Source organism: Caloenas nicobarica, chromosome 1 (genome assembly GCF_036013445.1).
Source record: "Caloenas nicobarica isolate bCalNic1 chromosome 1, bCalNic1.hap1, whole genome shotgun sequence".
Classification (NCBI taxonomy): Eukaryota; Metazoa; Chordata; class Aves; order Columbiformes; family Columbidae; genus Caloenas; species Caloenas nicobarica.
In genome coordinates this window covers 5,284,879-5,300,895 of record NC_088245.1, presented here as the reverse complement: position 1 = coordinate 5,300,895, position 16,017 = coordinate 5,284,879, and the positions used below count along the sequence as shown (strand labels likewise).

Sequence of the window (16,017 nt, the reverse complement as noted above, 5' to 3'; positions counted from 1 at the left end):
GGTCCATCCCCCATGGCTGCTCGGGGGGTAACTAGTTTTGGAAGCTGATTTATTCTTTTAAACCACCAGTTCCTGCTACACAGCAGCGAAAGGGGAGGCAGGCTGTGCGCAGCTATGGACCGAGGATGGCTACAAACCGCTGACCCGGAGGTGAAGGGCGTCTTCTCCCGTTACTAATCCCCTCAGCCACACAAGGCTCCTGAAAATGATGCTTTGGTTTTATTGCCGCAGGGGTCACTTATAAAATCATAAAACCCAGGGGGAGGAAACGAACCCGGCGGCAGCGAGGCACAAGCATGCATAGAAACAGCTGAGCGGCCGTCGAAATGGCAAAGTTCAGCCCTCCCACGGCACCTTGAATAATTTAGCTGATTAAATGTGAGAAGTTCTGATTAACGGTGGGGAGGAGGAAATTGATAAACAACTTACCAAAAGCTAGTTCTTTATTATTTCAACCAGAAATGACCAAAGACTCTGTATTTCGTATGCTTGCACATTACACATGGAAAAAACCAAACAAACCCACAAGAATCAGGTTTGCAACATCCAGCAATTCAAAATAAAATAATCAAACCCAAGAACTTTCCTGACTGGTAATTAGCAGGGACAGAATATAAATGAGGTGGCATTGAACAAAGAATGTAACAGCGCACTTTTAATAAACCAATTTCATCCATATCTCCACTGATTTGTAATTTAACAGTTCTATCAGCAAAGCCTCATTTCCCTAACTAGACTGGTACTTTTAAAAACAGAACTAATTCATTCTCATTAATATCAATTTGGATACACTTAAAAAATAACTCTTATTATCTGCACAACAGGTTAAAGGGCCATATTCTCAAACATCAAATGTTTCTCACTGTACGGTTTAAAGTACAAATATCCCCAAATTAACCAATGAAGCCTAAAATCGCTCCAGAAACAAAAGGCATATATTTTTTTTCCAGATTTATTCTTGTATTTTATTTAGCTCTGAGACCCATTGCACTACAGTATCTAATACTGCCTTGTTTTTTTTTTTTTCTTTCCTCTCTGTGAATTCCCCCCCTTATTTTCAATGGGGAATACAATTCATACTCATTTTATTGTTCTTTCCAAGGGGGTAGAAAAAGCAGAGCGAGGCGTCTTCTGGCCTCGGCGCCACTCGGCATCTCCTCCATCTCAACACGAGCCCGATCGTCTTGGCAAACTCAACAGAAAAAAAGAAAGAAAGAAAAAAGAAAAAAAAAGCTCAGCTACAGATTAACGCGCTGTAGCGACCATTGAAAGTGCAGAGCCCCCTGGCCTAAGCTCTCGATTCAGCCGGCGTTTAAGCACATGTAGAACCAAGTGTGGGAACAGGCTCCTTGAAGGCAATAGGATTACTCACTTCTTAAGAAGTTACCACATGTTTAAGTATCTGAATCGAGGCCTAATTATGGTGCTGGCCGGCTCCTCGTGTGTGCCAATCCCTTAAAGCCCTACGGACTGGCGTGCGTCGCACGGGCGTTTAATAGCTACTAGGTTTGTATTCTCAGGCAGACAAAAATTAAAATCCTCAAGCCCTATAAAAAAATAATTTAAAAAAAAAAAGTACTTTATAAATATCTGGTATTTACACACGTGAAAATCTTTTAATGGGAAGTGTTTTTACACACCAATGAAATGTACAAGCAATGAAAAGGTATGCTGACAAAGACTAAAAAAAAAAAAACAAACCAAATCAAAAACCAAAGTATAAAATATATTACAGGTCCACTGAAACAAATTCGCACGGAAGAAAAAAATCGACACAATAGAAACTTTTTTTTTTAAAAATAGAAGATATATCACAAAAGCTTGAACGTGTTTATTTTATGTTAGTACTAAAAATTAAGGAAAAAAGCTTCATATATTCTTGTCACAAAAATATTTACCGGTCACTTTTTATTTCCACGTTATGATTATCTGGCTCAGCAGGAGTAGAGGCTGAACTGTATCCGGGCTATAGAAATCATTCCAGAAGGTCTTCTCAGTTTACAACTTACTGCAATTTACATTTTCTTCTCCTCTCAGCACCTTACTGCAAAGGTTCAAGAGAGATTAATAACAAATCGAGAAAGAACAGGACAGATAATCTGCATTTACAACATTCATCTTTGTTGCTGCCGAGCCATGAACTACTGAAGTTTTTATATCGCTCTGTGCAAATTCTCCCTTCGGTAGGTGAAAGACGGGATCAGAATGTACCAAAATCCAAACCCCTGGGCTCGGACGGTCTGTGAAACGCGACAGCCCCCGACGGAGAGCATCTCCTCGCCCCGATTCACTCCAGAGTCGTGACGGAGGGTGAGACACGAGCTGGTTGGATTATTCCCCCCCAAAACCTGCAACGGAGTCAGGGCGGGCGGTGTCGCAGCGACCGCACGACTTCAGTCCGCTGCCAACGTCTTCAGTGTGCCCTGTGCTTCCTCTTCTTGTGTTTTTTATCCTTCTTTTTGTTGGCACACTTGGAGCAGAACCATTGTACCTCTTCTGGGGGTGCAGTTGTAATCCCAACGCAAGGCCTGGGAAAGAGGGGGAAATATCAGTCTCAGTGGAGTAACGTTGATTTTGTGTCTTAGCCAAAGAAATGCAACTTGCCAATGGGAGAAAGGGTCTGGCCTTCAAATTAATACAGCAGTTATGTTACTATTACCTTAATGAATCTAATGATCGAACAGAAACCTAAAAACCACTTGCTTTGAAACAAAAAACCCCATATATCGAAAGGACACTCAGATAAGAAATACTATTTTAACAGAAAATATGAGCGCACTTTCAGGTACATTAGGCCAGATTTTAAATAATTTCAAACGCTTCTTCAACACATCTGCAAAAAAACCCTCACGATTTTATGCAGCTGTTTAAGAAAATGCCTAAAAAGTTATTAACTTCCTCCAACTCTATTGTAAGAACTGACATTTATATTGCTGTTCGTACAATGCTTCATAATTTGAAATGTCTATCTGTATACACTATGCTCATAATCCTGTAGTTCTCACAAAATTACTGGCATCAGCAATATTTCCCAGCAGTTTCAAAAACAACTGTTATCACCAATGCCCATTAATTAAAAAGTAACTCTCCTTTACAGCTTAAAATCTCCTTTTTCAAATTCCGGAGAAACAGAGATAAAAATATCTACCAGATTATTAAATTGGACATAGCAAAGCCATTCAAATATTCCCAGTGTCATGAGCCATAACAAAAAAAAAAAAGAAAAAAAAAGGTGTTGATAATATAGCCCCAAATCTGCCAGGGAACAGCAGAAGAGGATGGATGAGAAGAACTCACCAGTGATACCAGTCATCGCAGTCGTCACAACCTATCATTGGACTGCCATCATCTGGCTTGTTACAGCCAGGACAGATCCAGATCTGGTTACCCGACTCGTCTCGGATCTGGTGCAAAGAAAAGAAAAGTTAAGTTGGTTTTCAGGGCTAAGCGGGTGGCAAAACTGACATTAAAAAAAAAAAAAAAAGAAAGAGTTTCTTGCCTATCTGACAAAGCTATTCAGCAGTCGCTGTTGTTAGTTATGAATTCTCTGATCATAAGCACTCAGCGTTATGTTTTAATTGATTTTCCTATACTGTACATGATGACAAAAACATGCATTTTTCTGTACCGTCCTGTAAACCAGTAAAGACAGTTACACCACCCGACATAAGCACGGCCATTCACATATAGCAGCCAGGGCTTAAGGACACAATTCCTTCTCTGTCTATACTGTCGTGACTTTTTAAATTCTAGCCTGTTAATGGCAAGAAGGAGCAACGGCAGCCTCCTGCGTGAGATAACAGTCTTATATGCATGTAAAATATACAGTGCCCTGTGTATACATTGCCATATTACTTATTAGCCAAAGTCTTCAACTTCAACTAGCTGATAAGATCAGGATATAAAAAAAGTTGTTACTGAGTAACTTTCCATTCCCCTTATGACATTTATGTCACAGTACAATTTACTAAAGGGTAAACGAAATGAGAGAGGCAGATCATTTACAGCATTAGGCAGCTGCTTACTGGATTAATCATATTCAGAGATTTATGATTTTTTTTTTAATATTTATATAGCGCTTGACCCATTATTTGTATTTTTAAATCTCCAGCAGTTTCTTTAACAGTTATTTGCTAAAAACATTCATACAAAATGTCATGAAATTCACCCAAAGAAGTGCAATTAACAAGACGAAGTGTAAAATGTTGGGGTTTATTACCCAGATTTCATCATCCCTTTACGAAGATTTGCACATTATCACTGAATATCAAGAACATAAACTGTTCTGTCCTCAGCTTTGGTGCATTAGTGCATTTACACATATCTAAGGCAATAACTTTTTGCTATCTGTACGGGTTACAGAAATGGTATTAAAAAGTACTAGATGAAAAGCCCCAAATGCTCGCTCTCTCTCTCAAAGGTGGTCTGTACATCTTACACCACTTCCCAAAAAATCAATAGGAATGTACCAGAGCTGCAACCAACACATCCCTCCTGACTGACTCCTCTTAAAGCCCTGAATTCTTTTTGTGATTTAAAACTAGAAAATACAAAGCCTAGAAATACAAAGCAGGGAAAAATCTCCTTCCCACTAGAGAAACGGAGTAGGCAACGTCCTAAAATGAACTTGATTTTAAAGGTGATTGACTGCAACGATCATTCCTATCTAGGCATCTAATCTCATGTCTGCAAAGTCATTTTGAGTTGGCAGAGCAGCATCTGCTCCGCAGGTAACCTGGGTGTGAAAGGTCCGTGGTCGTCGTGGTGGGGAAGGAGGAGATGCTGTGCCCCAACTGAAGACAGATACCCCAACTTTTCCAAACTTTAAGTTATTCAGGGGGAATGCGTGTCTGCAGAATACCTGTCTCAGGGGCTGGAGAGGGGCAGGGTGGTCTGTAACCACTGAAACTTCTGCCTGTTCGTTAAACAAGGACTTAGGCTGCTGAATGAGGATGTTAAAAATATTGCGCAACTTCTCATCCCTTAATGAGCCAAGGGTTGTGGCAGGAGGGACAGTATGTGATTGCTGGATGCTATTTTAGTACAAACCACCGAGAGCTCACGATCAGAGCACGCTTACTGAGATGCTATCCTGCAGGGAGAGCCCACATCATGGTTTTTACATTTTTTTTAACTATAAGATCATCCTCCTGTCCTCCCCTGCAGAAGGGAGTTGCTCACCTCTGTCACACTGGCTCCAATCTTATCTCTAGAAGAGCTGTCCTGTGTGACCTGGGGACAGCCATTTCATCATTCTGTGTCCCAGATCCCCTTCTTACAATGGGCTAAGAGTTATTAATTATTCCCTTCTTCCTCAACCTCTCTCTCGCCTTTTTGACTTATAAACGTCTCATATCAGGAGTTTCTCTGCCTGTGCAGATAGTTGGATCCTAATGAAATAAAGCCCTGGTTTTAACTACAATATTGAAGAAAGAAAGAAAGAACATGGAGCCCACATGTCCTCTGAATTCCCCATAAGGTACTATCTAGGTTTTCCTTCTTTAAACTAACATAATCTCTAAGTTCTTTGCTTTTAATGCTTACTGAAGAAAACTGGATGTAGCGCAGTATTTTGGAAATATTTCTTTCTTAGACTGAATAAGCGGTGGAGTCACCATCCCTGAAGGGGTTTAAAAGGCGTTTAGACCAGGTTCTTAGGGACATGGTTTAGTGCTGGAGTTGGGTTATGGTTGGACTCGATGATCCTGAGTCTCTTCCAACTGAAATGATTCTATGAAATTTCCAAGCTTCTGGGCACTACTGTAAGAGTGACATTGCATTTACACCTGTGATATAGGAGGTGAGGATGTGTATCCTGCACCCTAAAGATACGCACAGCCTCTGTGCGGTCGTCTAGTGCTGTAACCAACTCAGGAGTGAAATGTAGCAGCTGTTTAAACAGAGACCAGTAACACGATACAACAGTTTAAGTCCAGCAGGGAAGAGCACCTTTTCCATTAGAAACGGCAGGGTAGATTTACACTAGGAATCATTATAAAAACAGGAATTTAAAAAAAAAAAAAAAAAGGAGAAAAATCATGCATACATTGCAATTAAAGCCCAGGAAGCTCTGGAATAAAAACAAGTTTCAGGTGTTTTAAATGGTGAGATTTTTAAACTGCTACCCACCACAGATAAGCAAGGTGTCACCAACCAAGCTGGAACTTGGCCAGGACAGGGAGGATAACAACACTGGTACTGTTGTTAATGGTATCTGCTGCTCTTCAATGACCAGAAATGGACAGGACTTCCATTTTACATCGCATCTAATGCAGAAATTTTCAGTAGCACAGCAATCCTAGTCCTGCCCAGAGGTATGTTCATGTTCTTTTAGGGAATGTAGTTCCTACATCATGTTGGATGGGACACTTTTCTTAAGGAATAAAGAAGTCTCCATGCTACCAGAGAGGCCAAGTTCAGAGCATATGTCAAACAGACTAATAAACTGTAGACTAATGAACTATCTCCAGACTTTCTGAGAAGCACAAACATTTGCAATTTCTGTATGTTGAAGAAACCGAAACAGAGATTGTGGACTCTCCACATTTCAGATGAGGGCTAAGTCAAATTCTTGATGTTGTATGAGGGTTTCGTACTTCACCCGACTGACAGCAAAATCTATGGCGAGTTTGACATTTGAGGTTTCAATTCAACACTTATGAAAGAATCTATAAAAACCCTCCAACTCAAAAAATAAATGCTCTTGCTCAGTTAGCAGAAAATACCGAGTGGGATATAAATGGACTTGTTAAAAGAAACTTGAACATTGAACTAGAAACAAAGGAGAAATTCAGTCTAAGTGCTAGTGTTTTAATTATTAACCCCTCAAATCACGTGCATGGAAGCAAGGGCTGGATAAGGAGCAGCTTAATAGAGAGCAACACGACAAGTCCAGGTACCATCATTTTGAGATGATGAGTCACCCAGGAGCTCAACAATTCAAGAGATGAATGTCACTGGCACTGGGACAAACTGCGGCAGCACATCACCTACCACGTAAGTACTGACGGTCTCGGTCACCACGCTCCGAACCGGAGCTTTGGAACCTGCTGCCGCCGAGACGGCTGGAGAGGGCGGTGGGATGAGGACCTGCGAGACGGTGGCCTGTGGAGGAGGAGGAGCTGGAGCTGAAGGAGGGGTGACGTGGATGGGAGCCGGGACCGGTGACGGCACGGGCGGAGGGGTTTTGGGCCGGCTCACAGGAGTGGAAGGTTTGGCCTCTGGAGCTGGCACCACTTTGCTGATGACTCTGTAGGAGCAAAAATGAGAATCGTTAGAGTTGCTGGGAAAGAAAGCAGCGATCGATCACTGACTAGATATTAAGAAAATACAGTGCAGATAATTCACATCACCTTTGAGCCACCAAAGAGGCAGTTGGAACCCAACGCAAGAACCCAACACCCATCCATTGAGCCATTACAAAGCCAGGACAGCCTGAGCCACCCCATAGCTCACTGCCATATAAATATTCTCTGTGGCTTTACTAAACCTTGTTTCATTAAGTTTTATTACATTACCTCAATTTGTGGGAAATATTAGAAAGGAAAGTTAATCAGCTGTGAACAGCACTGATTTTAATCTTCAAACTGAGAGATGATATTGTCCTCTTAAGATCCTACATTAGGGGGTTCTCCAAATATTTGCTAGTTTGGTATTTCTTTCCCCAAATGTTTATGAAATCAGCAGTGGATCTAGTCAGGACAAATAAATGACGCACACTATATACTCAGCAGTTAAAATATTGCTACTTACTCAAGTAGCTGAAGTAGACAGGATGTAGCTCTAGTAAATACACAGTATAGAAAAATCTTGCCCAGGAAGGGGGATACATAGAGGACCCAACATTTATTAATGAATGTTGATACACAGTGTTATTGACGTGCATGCAATTTAACGAACAAGCCAGAAAAAGCCCTCACTATAAGACTCTAGATTAGAAACATAAAGAGAAGGAAAAGGATGTTTTAGAAAACAAACCAAACTGAACCTCAAACAAAACACAGGATGGGTCTATTTGTTTTACCACATTTTGGTAAATAATTTAATTAACTTATTTATATTTGAATGGTAACTGTGGGAGTGCAGTTGATTTGTGATGGGACTGTGGGAAGAATGTGATTTAAAGAAAGGTTAGACATTCCAGAGATGAGGATACCTTAAGAAAGCCATAACCGGAGACATCAGTAGGAAAACCGTGATGGAAATCAAATTGCAACAGCTCCTGAGAACCAGGGAAGTCCAGCTCCACCATCAATAGGAATTTTACATTCAACTTTAGAGTTCACCACAACTTTCTTATGATATTCAAGGGCAGTATCACTACGATTGGGGATCTTGTCTGCCTCTCGAGTCAATAGTCAAAGTGATTATTTGAGAAAGGCTTGGAATTATAGAGTATTTAACGTTTGGCTGAGATAACAGTTTTTTTCTCCCAAGATATGCCACTTGCACTACTAAATCAGAATTGTGGCAAATTGTAGTAAAAACACTTAGTAAAAGGAAACAGAGGAATAGGTTTGGTATTGCTGCTTAACCTGACAGCTGCAGCATCACACCCACCTCCCAAGACCTGCCAGGAGTGATTAGGGGAAGAAAACAAAAACCAAGGAAGTTTAGAAACTTAGAGCAGAGCAGAATCTAAAAGGTGTTAGATGATTTTCCACCAGCAACGCCCAAGGCATTCACACCACTTGATGTCTGGTGATTGCTTCAGGTACTTCATCTGGGAGCTCAGGTTCTCTATAGATGTCAGGAAGGTTCTAGACTGTGCATCAAAGTGCAGGACCCATAACTTAAGTTGTCTGTGACTTGTAGAAGGAAGGAAATCCTATATCAGGTCATGCTGGGAGTGATCTACTCTTCAAACCCAGCCTCTTTCTCCTGTTGGTGGGGTAAATCTGAAAAGCCACTGTCATCTTCCACCAAGAAAGTTTCCTTTTGGCTCTTGAATGTCCATGATGTGCTTCTGGTTCAATGAAAGTCTTGGCACGTGGCTCCCTGGGGCTCCTGCCAGACTGGCCACCCTGACTCTGATGCTTATTCTGTGCCTCCCTCCTTCCACGGCTCCCACAGAGAGCCCTGGCTCCCCACGCTGAACATCCAAGACCTTGGTTGGTGGCAACACTCCCATGGTTTTCAAAGTTACCCCCAGGACTTGAGAGCCATCTCTCGACAAAAAAAAAATCTTAGCAATAATAAAAGCAAAGAGAGGGACAGACAGCAAAATATTTGGCACAGCTAAAGTCATTTGGATTGTTTCAAACATCACTAGCCCTTTCATTCCCCGCCTCCCTCTTCTACCCCCTCCAAGTAAACAAAGTCCTGCTATGAGTTCTTCAGGGAGTCAACCCTCCCCGAGTCTAGACTAGGAAATGTATTAGCTAATAGGATTTTAAACACAACTTTGCACACAGTGTAAACAGTTTCAAAGAAGTATTAGCTAATATAATTTGAATAAGAGTGACCATGCCCAGCTAACATATGAAATTAAACTATGCAGTTTCTTGGTCTAGATGAAGCCAGGTTCTTCTCCTGAACAGGGTCTTTGAAGCCAACCTGCTAAGAACTGCAGAAGCTACAAGGAACATCACATACGAAATCTTCCGAAACTACAAATATTCATTAGCGGGCGACACACACTCATTGATTGGCTGGTTGACTCGAAGTGTGCAATTAGGACGTGTTCAGTATATAGGGCAGCTTGTTTATCTTGATTTCAGAGCTCAGTTATCAAAACAGGAGATCGGTATTTCGGAGCACGCTTGGGCCTACCACTCCCTTGGGCTAAACAAGTTCAGAGACTTTAGACACCAGAGTGGAGAAATGAAGGGCTTTGTGCTCCACCATTAGAGGTGATGGAGTAACCTCAGGGAGGGCGGTTTAGCGTGTCCTCCTTTCTGAAGAAGGGGCTGCACACACGGCAATACAGAGGTGGGGAGAAATCAAAGGGAAATAGCAGTCCCACGACTAATAATTAATGTTACTTCAGACTCGGAGAGAAACCTGATATCAAAACACTATGTAAATGATGGCAAGATTTATGAGCTCTATTTTATAGACAGGAAAAGTGAGACACAGAGCACACTGCGAGTAGGCGGTACTCACTACAGCTAATGTTCGATCCTCCTCGTAGCTGGGTCCCTCCTAGGATTTAAACTCTACATTTGGACATCACCATACATAGAATCACAGAATCATTCTGGTTGTGAGAGACCCTCAAGATCACAGAATCCAACCATTAACCCAACACTGCCACTAAACCATGTCCCTAAGAACATGTATTGTTATCTTCTTTCCCAAAATGTGTTTTTCATACCATTTCAAAATCAGCGCTTGTATATTAAAAGTCTGCAAGTACAATACTAAATAAGATGAAATTTCACCTCCTTCCCCACCCCTATTCAAAAACTCTAAAACTGAGGCCGGATTAATATTTTTTAGGCAATCAAATACAGATGAACATCAACCACCATCAACACACTCAGAGGCCTGAGACAAGAATAACATTTCTGTGCAGGCTGCTTGCCTGACAGTATATCACAAACACACTCTACACCGAAAGATAAAAAGTCAATTAAAGTTGTTTTTGAATCAAAATAGTTCCCCCAGAATGAAGAGGAGTGAGAAAACCCTTGGAATAGATGTGGTAATAAGAACCTCCCTAAATCATAACTAAAGTTTACCACTCCCTTTAAAAAAAAAAAAGATAGAATTAATGTAAACACTGTGTATCAGGTGGTGTCCAACCTACAATAACTTTGGATTTCTTTTTAAATGCTAGCAGGAACTGTATTTCTTACAGAACCTCAGCACATTTACAACTGAATGCATGTACCAACACAATTCTATATAATGGAAGAATGAACGAAAATCCATTTCCATCATTACTCTGAGGCAATCACCCCATTCACAGCTACAGATCCAAACCCAAACAGGATGAAAACGAAGTGTCAGCTTGCAGGCAAAGTGCAAATTCTACCAAGATTTTAAGTGTCACGACAGGTCAGTTGGTTTACAATCGGCTCTACACCAGCATGAGCTGTAACACGCTACATCTGGAGCAAAATGAGGCTCCAAGGTGTGAAATGGTTTCCTATCTTTGGAAGTAATTTATTTGATTTCATTCTGATCCTTACGGCTGAAAGCCCCATTGACTGCTTCATATAAACACAGGGAAAAGACGTGTGCACCAAAAGGAAATGGCTTTTCAAAAATAGGATATGAACCACAGGGCTGACTGATTGCTATGGGCGATGAGCTCCAAAAAAAATGCTGTATCGGTACTTCGAAAGGTCTAGTAAAAAAATCACAGCAATCTTTGTTTCTCAGAGGCAGAGCTCCAAACCTGATATCAAAACACTCTGCCCAAAGGAAAAACAACATTTGAAAAGTCCTAATTCTTTTCTGAACCCTTGAATTATTTTTAAGCAAGAAGCAGGAGCTAAAGGGGTCTTTGTACGTAGGAAAATGACACCATCAACTTCACTGACACAATCAAAACTAGTACAACTCACCTGGATTATTACAAGTGATATTATTATCTATCAGTATTGATATTTGTTGTTATCAATTCCTCAGTGCTAGAAAGTCAAGTGGTGTAACTATTTTATTACTGAAAAATCTCACACCTGGAACTGAGGTGGTTGCAACAGAAAAAAAAAGAAATTATCTAAGATCTATGGGTAAGAGTGTCAAAAACACCCAGGGGAATTAGGAAGATTTCCATATGGTTTAGATTCTTCACAGATTAGAGGTGATTTTGAAATTTTTTTTCCAACCCTGGAGGAGAATCAGTGTAATTTAAGCTCTGTAATGTAGGCTAATTCCCATATTACTTTTAGAAAGGGAAATTTAGTTTTTATCTCTCATGCTCTGCTGGATATTTTATTCTGTGCAAACAAGTCATATTGGCAAATACAAGCTCCACAAATACACACTATGACCAAATCGTGCATTTGCAGAGTGCCAAAATACATCAGACTTCCAGTGGAGCCTCTAGCAATTTTGCAAGTGAAAATACTTCAGTACTTAAACCTGAGATTAAAAAAAATATAAATATTTCCAAGTGATAAATAGCCTGCAATGTGATATTCTTCTCTATCGAGGAAAATGAACTTTGAACACTTATTCCAAGATGTCATCCATTTTTGTGGACACTGCCTGGTCTCTTACAAATGGCACAACTTCCACCTAAGGGTGTTGACCTTCAGTGGTGCACATGGAGTTCAATGGTCCATTCTCCATTTCCTCACTACAGCAAAACTTGCAAACGTCCCTTCTCAGGCAAGTGAGTCTAGTGATTTTGCAGGCATCGTGTCACCTAATCTCATTCACAAGTTTATTGAGCTTCATCTTAAAACCAGTTAATCTTTGTGTCCCCATCATTAACTCGTTCCAGGATCTCACTGCTCTGGTGGCACAGCAACCTCTTCTAATTTCCAGCCTACATTCATAGACAATTAATTCCCATTTGTTTCTTTGCCAACGTTGTTCTTTAGCTTAAATAGCTTTCTCCCTCCAAAACGCTTACTTGCCTGATGTACTCGTAGCCAGCAATCATATCCCCTCTTCACATGCTAGACTAAACACACAAAGATGCTCTCCTAGGGGTCTGGAGAATCTTTCTTATGAGGAAAGACTGAGAGAGCTGGGGCTGTTCAGCCTGGAGCAGAGAAGCTCAGAGGGGATCTCATAAATGTTTATAAATATCTCCAGGACGGATGTCAAGAGGATGGACCAGACTCTGTTCAGTGGTGCCCAACGACAGGATGAGGGGCAATGGGCACAGACTGAAGCACAGGAGGTTCCATCTGAATATGAGGAGAAACTTCTTTCCTTTGAGGTGCCAAAGCCTGGACCAGGCTGCCCAGAGAGGCTGTGGAGTCTCCTTCTCTGGAGACATTCAAACCCACCTGGACACATTCCTGTGTGATCTGCTCTGGTGACCCTGCGTTAGCAGGTGGGTTGGACTGGATGATCTCCAGAGGTCCCTTCCAACCCCAACCAGTCTGTGATTCTGTGATAACACGGACACCCTATGCTCCCCCTAACAGTGCTCCAAAGCCTCTTCTGCACCTGCTCTTCATCCTTCCTGAATACAACCTGCCTTCAAGAATTGAATATAACATTTCAGATGAAGTATAAATAGGTTCTCATAGATGGCCTGGGCACTTCCACTACCTCTGCTAAAATCATCTCTTGCAATGCATCCTATGGTTGGCAACTCTGTCATTCTGTGATCGACTAACAATCCCCTGACCACTTAATTCACCTACTGTAGTGATACACCCACTGATCAGCTTTTTACTTCGGGCTGAAGTTTCTACTGGTACACTTCAAATCCAAAGTCTTAACTGCAATTTTTCATTTACGGAATTAAGTGCCATTTTCCCCTCTATTCAAGAGGATCCAGTTCTTTCCAGACAATCATAAGATCCTCTTTTGTACTGACATGGTCCTTCAAACTTACTGCCAACAAAAAGCATCAGTGTTCTACCTCCTTCTGTGACAAAATTTTAAATGAAATTATTAAATCAAACCAGTCCTGAAATACATCCTTGAGCACATTCACTAGCAACCTCCTCTCTGGTTAGATAAGCTCTCTTACAACTCTCAGTTCCTATCTTCCTTTCATAGAATCACAGAATAGTTTGGGTTGGAAGGGACCTTCAAAGCTCATCCAGTGCCCCCTCTGCCATGAGCAGGGACATCTGCACCAGCTCAGGTTGCTCAGAGCCCCGTCCAGCCTGGCCTGGGATGTCTCCAGGGATGGTTCATCCACCACCTCTCTGGCCAACCTGGGCCAGGCCCTCACCGCCCTCAGTGTAAAAAATTTCCTCCTCATGTCTGGCCCAAATCTCCCCTCCTTTAGTTTAGAATCATCACCCCTTGTCCTATCACAACAGGCCCTGCTAAAAAGTCTGTCCCCATCTTTCTTAAGGCCCCTTTTAAATACTGAAAGGCTGCAATAAGGTGTCCCCAGACTTTGAGCTAGTTCCTTACTACTGAGCAGCTCCCCTGCTAACCCTATCTAGCCAGCTTCACTATGAATGTCCCGTGTGATAGTATTAAACATTTTCCTGAAATCCGGCTTGGATTTGCCATCTTTCGTTCATCCAGAAGAGAGCATCCCTTCTCCCAGTGGTAGGATAGATGTCAACTTTATTCCAGCTATGCACATGCGTATGTCCCGGCTCATTTCCACCTCAGCTGAGAATTTCCCTTGGAGGGGAAGGGATTCGATCCTGCACCCAGCAGCTGCTTCCCCAGTCCAGAAGAAATGACTCTACTCTGGGAGGTGGAGACAGTTGCTCTCAGCATTGGTGGTGGAAACAGATACCTGAGATGCACAGCAAAAAAAATCAGCCACTGCAAGGCACATTTGCTGCAGTTTGACTAGGTTAACCTAGAAAATCAGTTGCTTTATCAAAAATTGGTATCAAGCCTGTTGGTATAGTTTACTTCTGTTTTGTGTTTTGTTCCGGTTACTTCCAAGCCTTTAATCAGGCTTCCTCCAAAATTTGCTTTATAATTATATGCAATGCTCTCACCAGGTGTGTAGATCACATTTTCCTTTCTCTCTTCTTCAGCACTTCTGTTTTTTCTTTTATTAAAAATAGATTGAACAAACATTGCATTTTAAAATACAACCAAATATATTAAAAATGACTTATCACTGAGTCTGCAAATTCACGAGCCAGTTCTTCCAGAACTTGGGAGAAAGATTATCCCATTCCTTGATTTCAGTGCATAAAATTTCCTATATTTTGCTACCCAATTCATTACGTTTAATTTCCACCGCTGTCAACCCACTGCTCTTACCCATCTTGTCCTAGTTCTCAGTAAAGGAGAGAATGAACAGAGGATCACAGGCAAGTATTCTTTCTGTTCTGGGCTCATACCTATATTATCCTTCATTTTGTCCTTCTCTTCATTTCCACGGTCCCCCTTCTTCTCTTATTTTCCTATTTGCTCAATATCCTTCGCAATAGTTAATTCGGCGTGACTTCCGCCAAGCCTGACTTCACCTCCATGGTCTTTTGTCTTGAAGATGTAACTTCTTTGCTAACAGTGCTTTTCTCCTAGAGGTAAGATGCTTATTCCCAACATCCTTTTGGAAGGAGTTATTCACAGAATTCACTCGGTAGTCATCTCCTACAAATGCTCCCTTCCCCATCACTTTTGAATCCATTAGGTCTTCAGTCTAGCTGACATTTCAAACTAATTCCTTTGGTTTATGGACATTTGCACTCTTGAAATTGAATTACAAGTTTTCTACTGTTTATTTTTCCATTACATTAAGTGAAACAGAGTTCTGCCCTCGGCCTCCACCCTCTGTCTCTGTTACACCAGGGCATTTCTCCCAACAACCACAAGCACCTTTCTGCCGATGACTCCTAAATCTCCCTCCCGTTCTTTCTCACCATTCTGACTTACATCTCCGGATGGTTCATCGCCAGTCTGACAAAACAAAACTGAATTGGTAATGCGGTGTCTTGGTATCTTCCATCTTCTTTTCTCTCTTATCATCAATAACAACTTGCTCAGAGCTTCAATGTGAAAACCATCAGGCATTATCCCCTTCTGCTGAGCTCTCAACAGCAAAACCAGAAGCTGGGAAAACACGTTTATGCCAACGAGCTCTTTGCAAACTTTCTCTTACATGCTTCTTGCAAACTGCCCTTTATTGTCATATGTTTTGGGAAATGTTACGCGATGTACAATCCAGAAGCTTGCTCATAAACCAGTCCTACATCTACCTTCTTTACTGAGAACTAGTATAGAATATTGATTTTATTAACTACCAGAAAATAATGCCAGCATGGGCTCAGAAACCTCCAAAACTGTAATTTCCAGCTTGTTACTGATACATTTTTTTGTAAGAATCAAGCAAACAGGCCAGTCCTGCACTTGGAGGCTCTGTACAGCTACAGAGGAATTGCTCAGAGGACAATTTGACTAGATCCAGGTAGGACCAGCTTTTTCTTCGTGTCTACGGACGGCTACTCTTGTCCCTAT

General features: G+C 41.4%; 1 protein-coding gene across 1 annotated transcript in view; it reads right to left on the bottom strand.

The window, feature by feature from the left end:
* Window positions 1-473: 473 nt before the first annotated feature.
* Window positions 474-16,017, bottom strand: part of TAF3 (TATA-box binding protein associated factor 3) — a 123,264-nt gene continuing 107,720 nt past the window's right edge. Inside the window, exons 5-7 of the mRNA XM_065626694.1 lie at window positions 6,994-7,249; window positions 3,298-3,404; window positions 474-2,528 (exon numbers count right to left, since the gene is read on the bottom strand). Of these exons, the coding sequence (XP_065482766.1) occupies window positions 2,414-2,528; window positions 3,298-3,404; window positions 6,994-7,249 (478 nt within the window). The 3' untranslated portion in view covers window positions 474-2,413. The remainder of the gene's footprint in view (window positions 2,529-3,297; window positions 3,405-6,993; window positions 7,250-16,017) is intronic.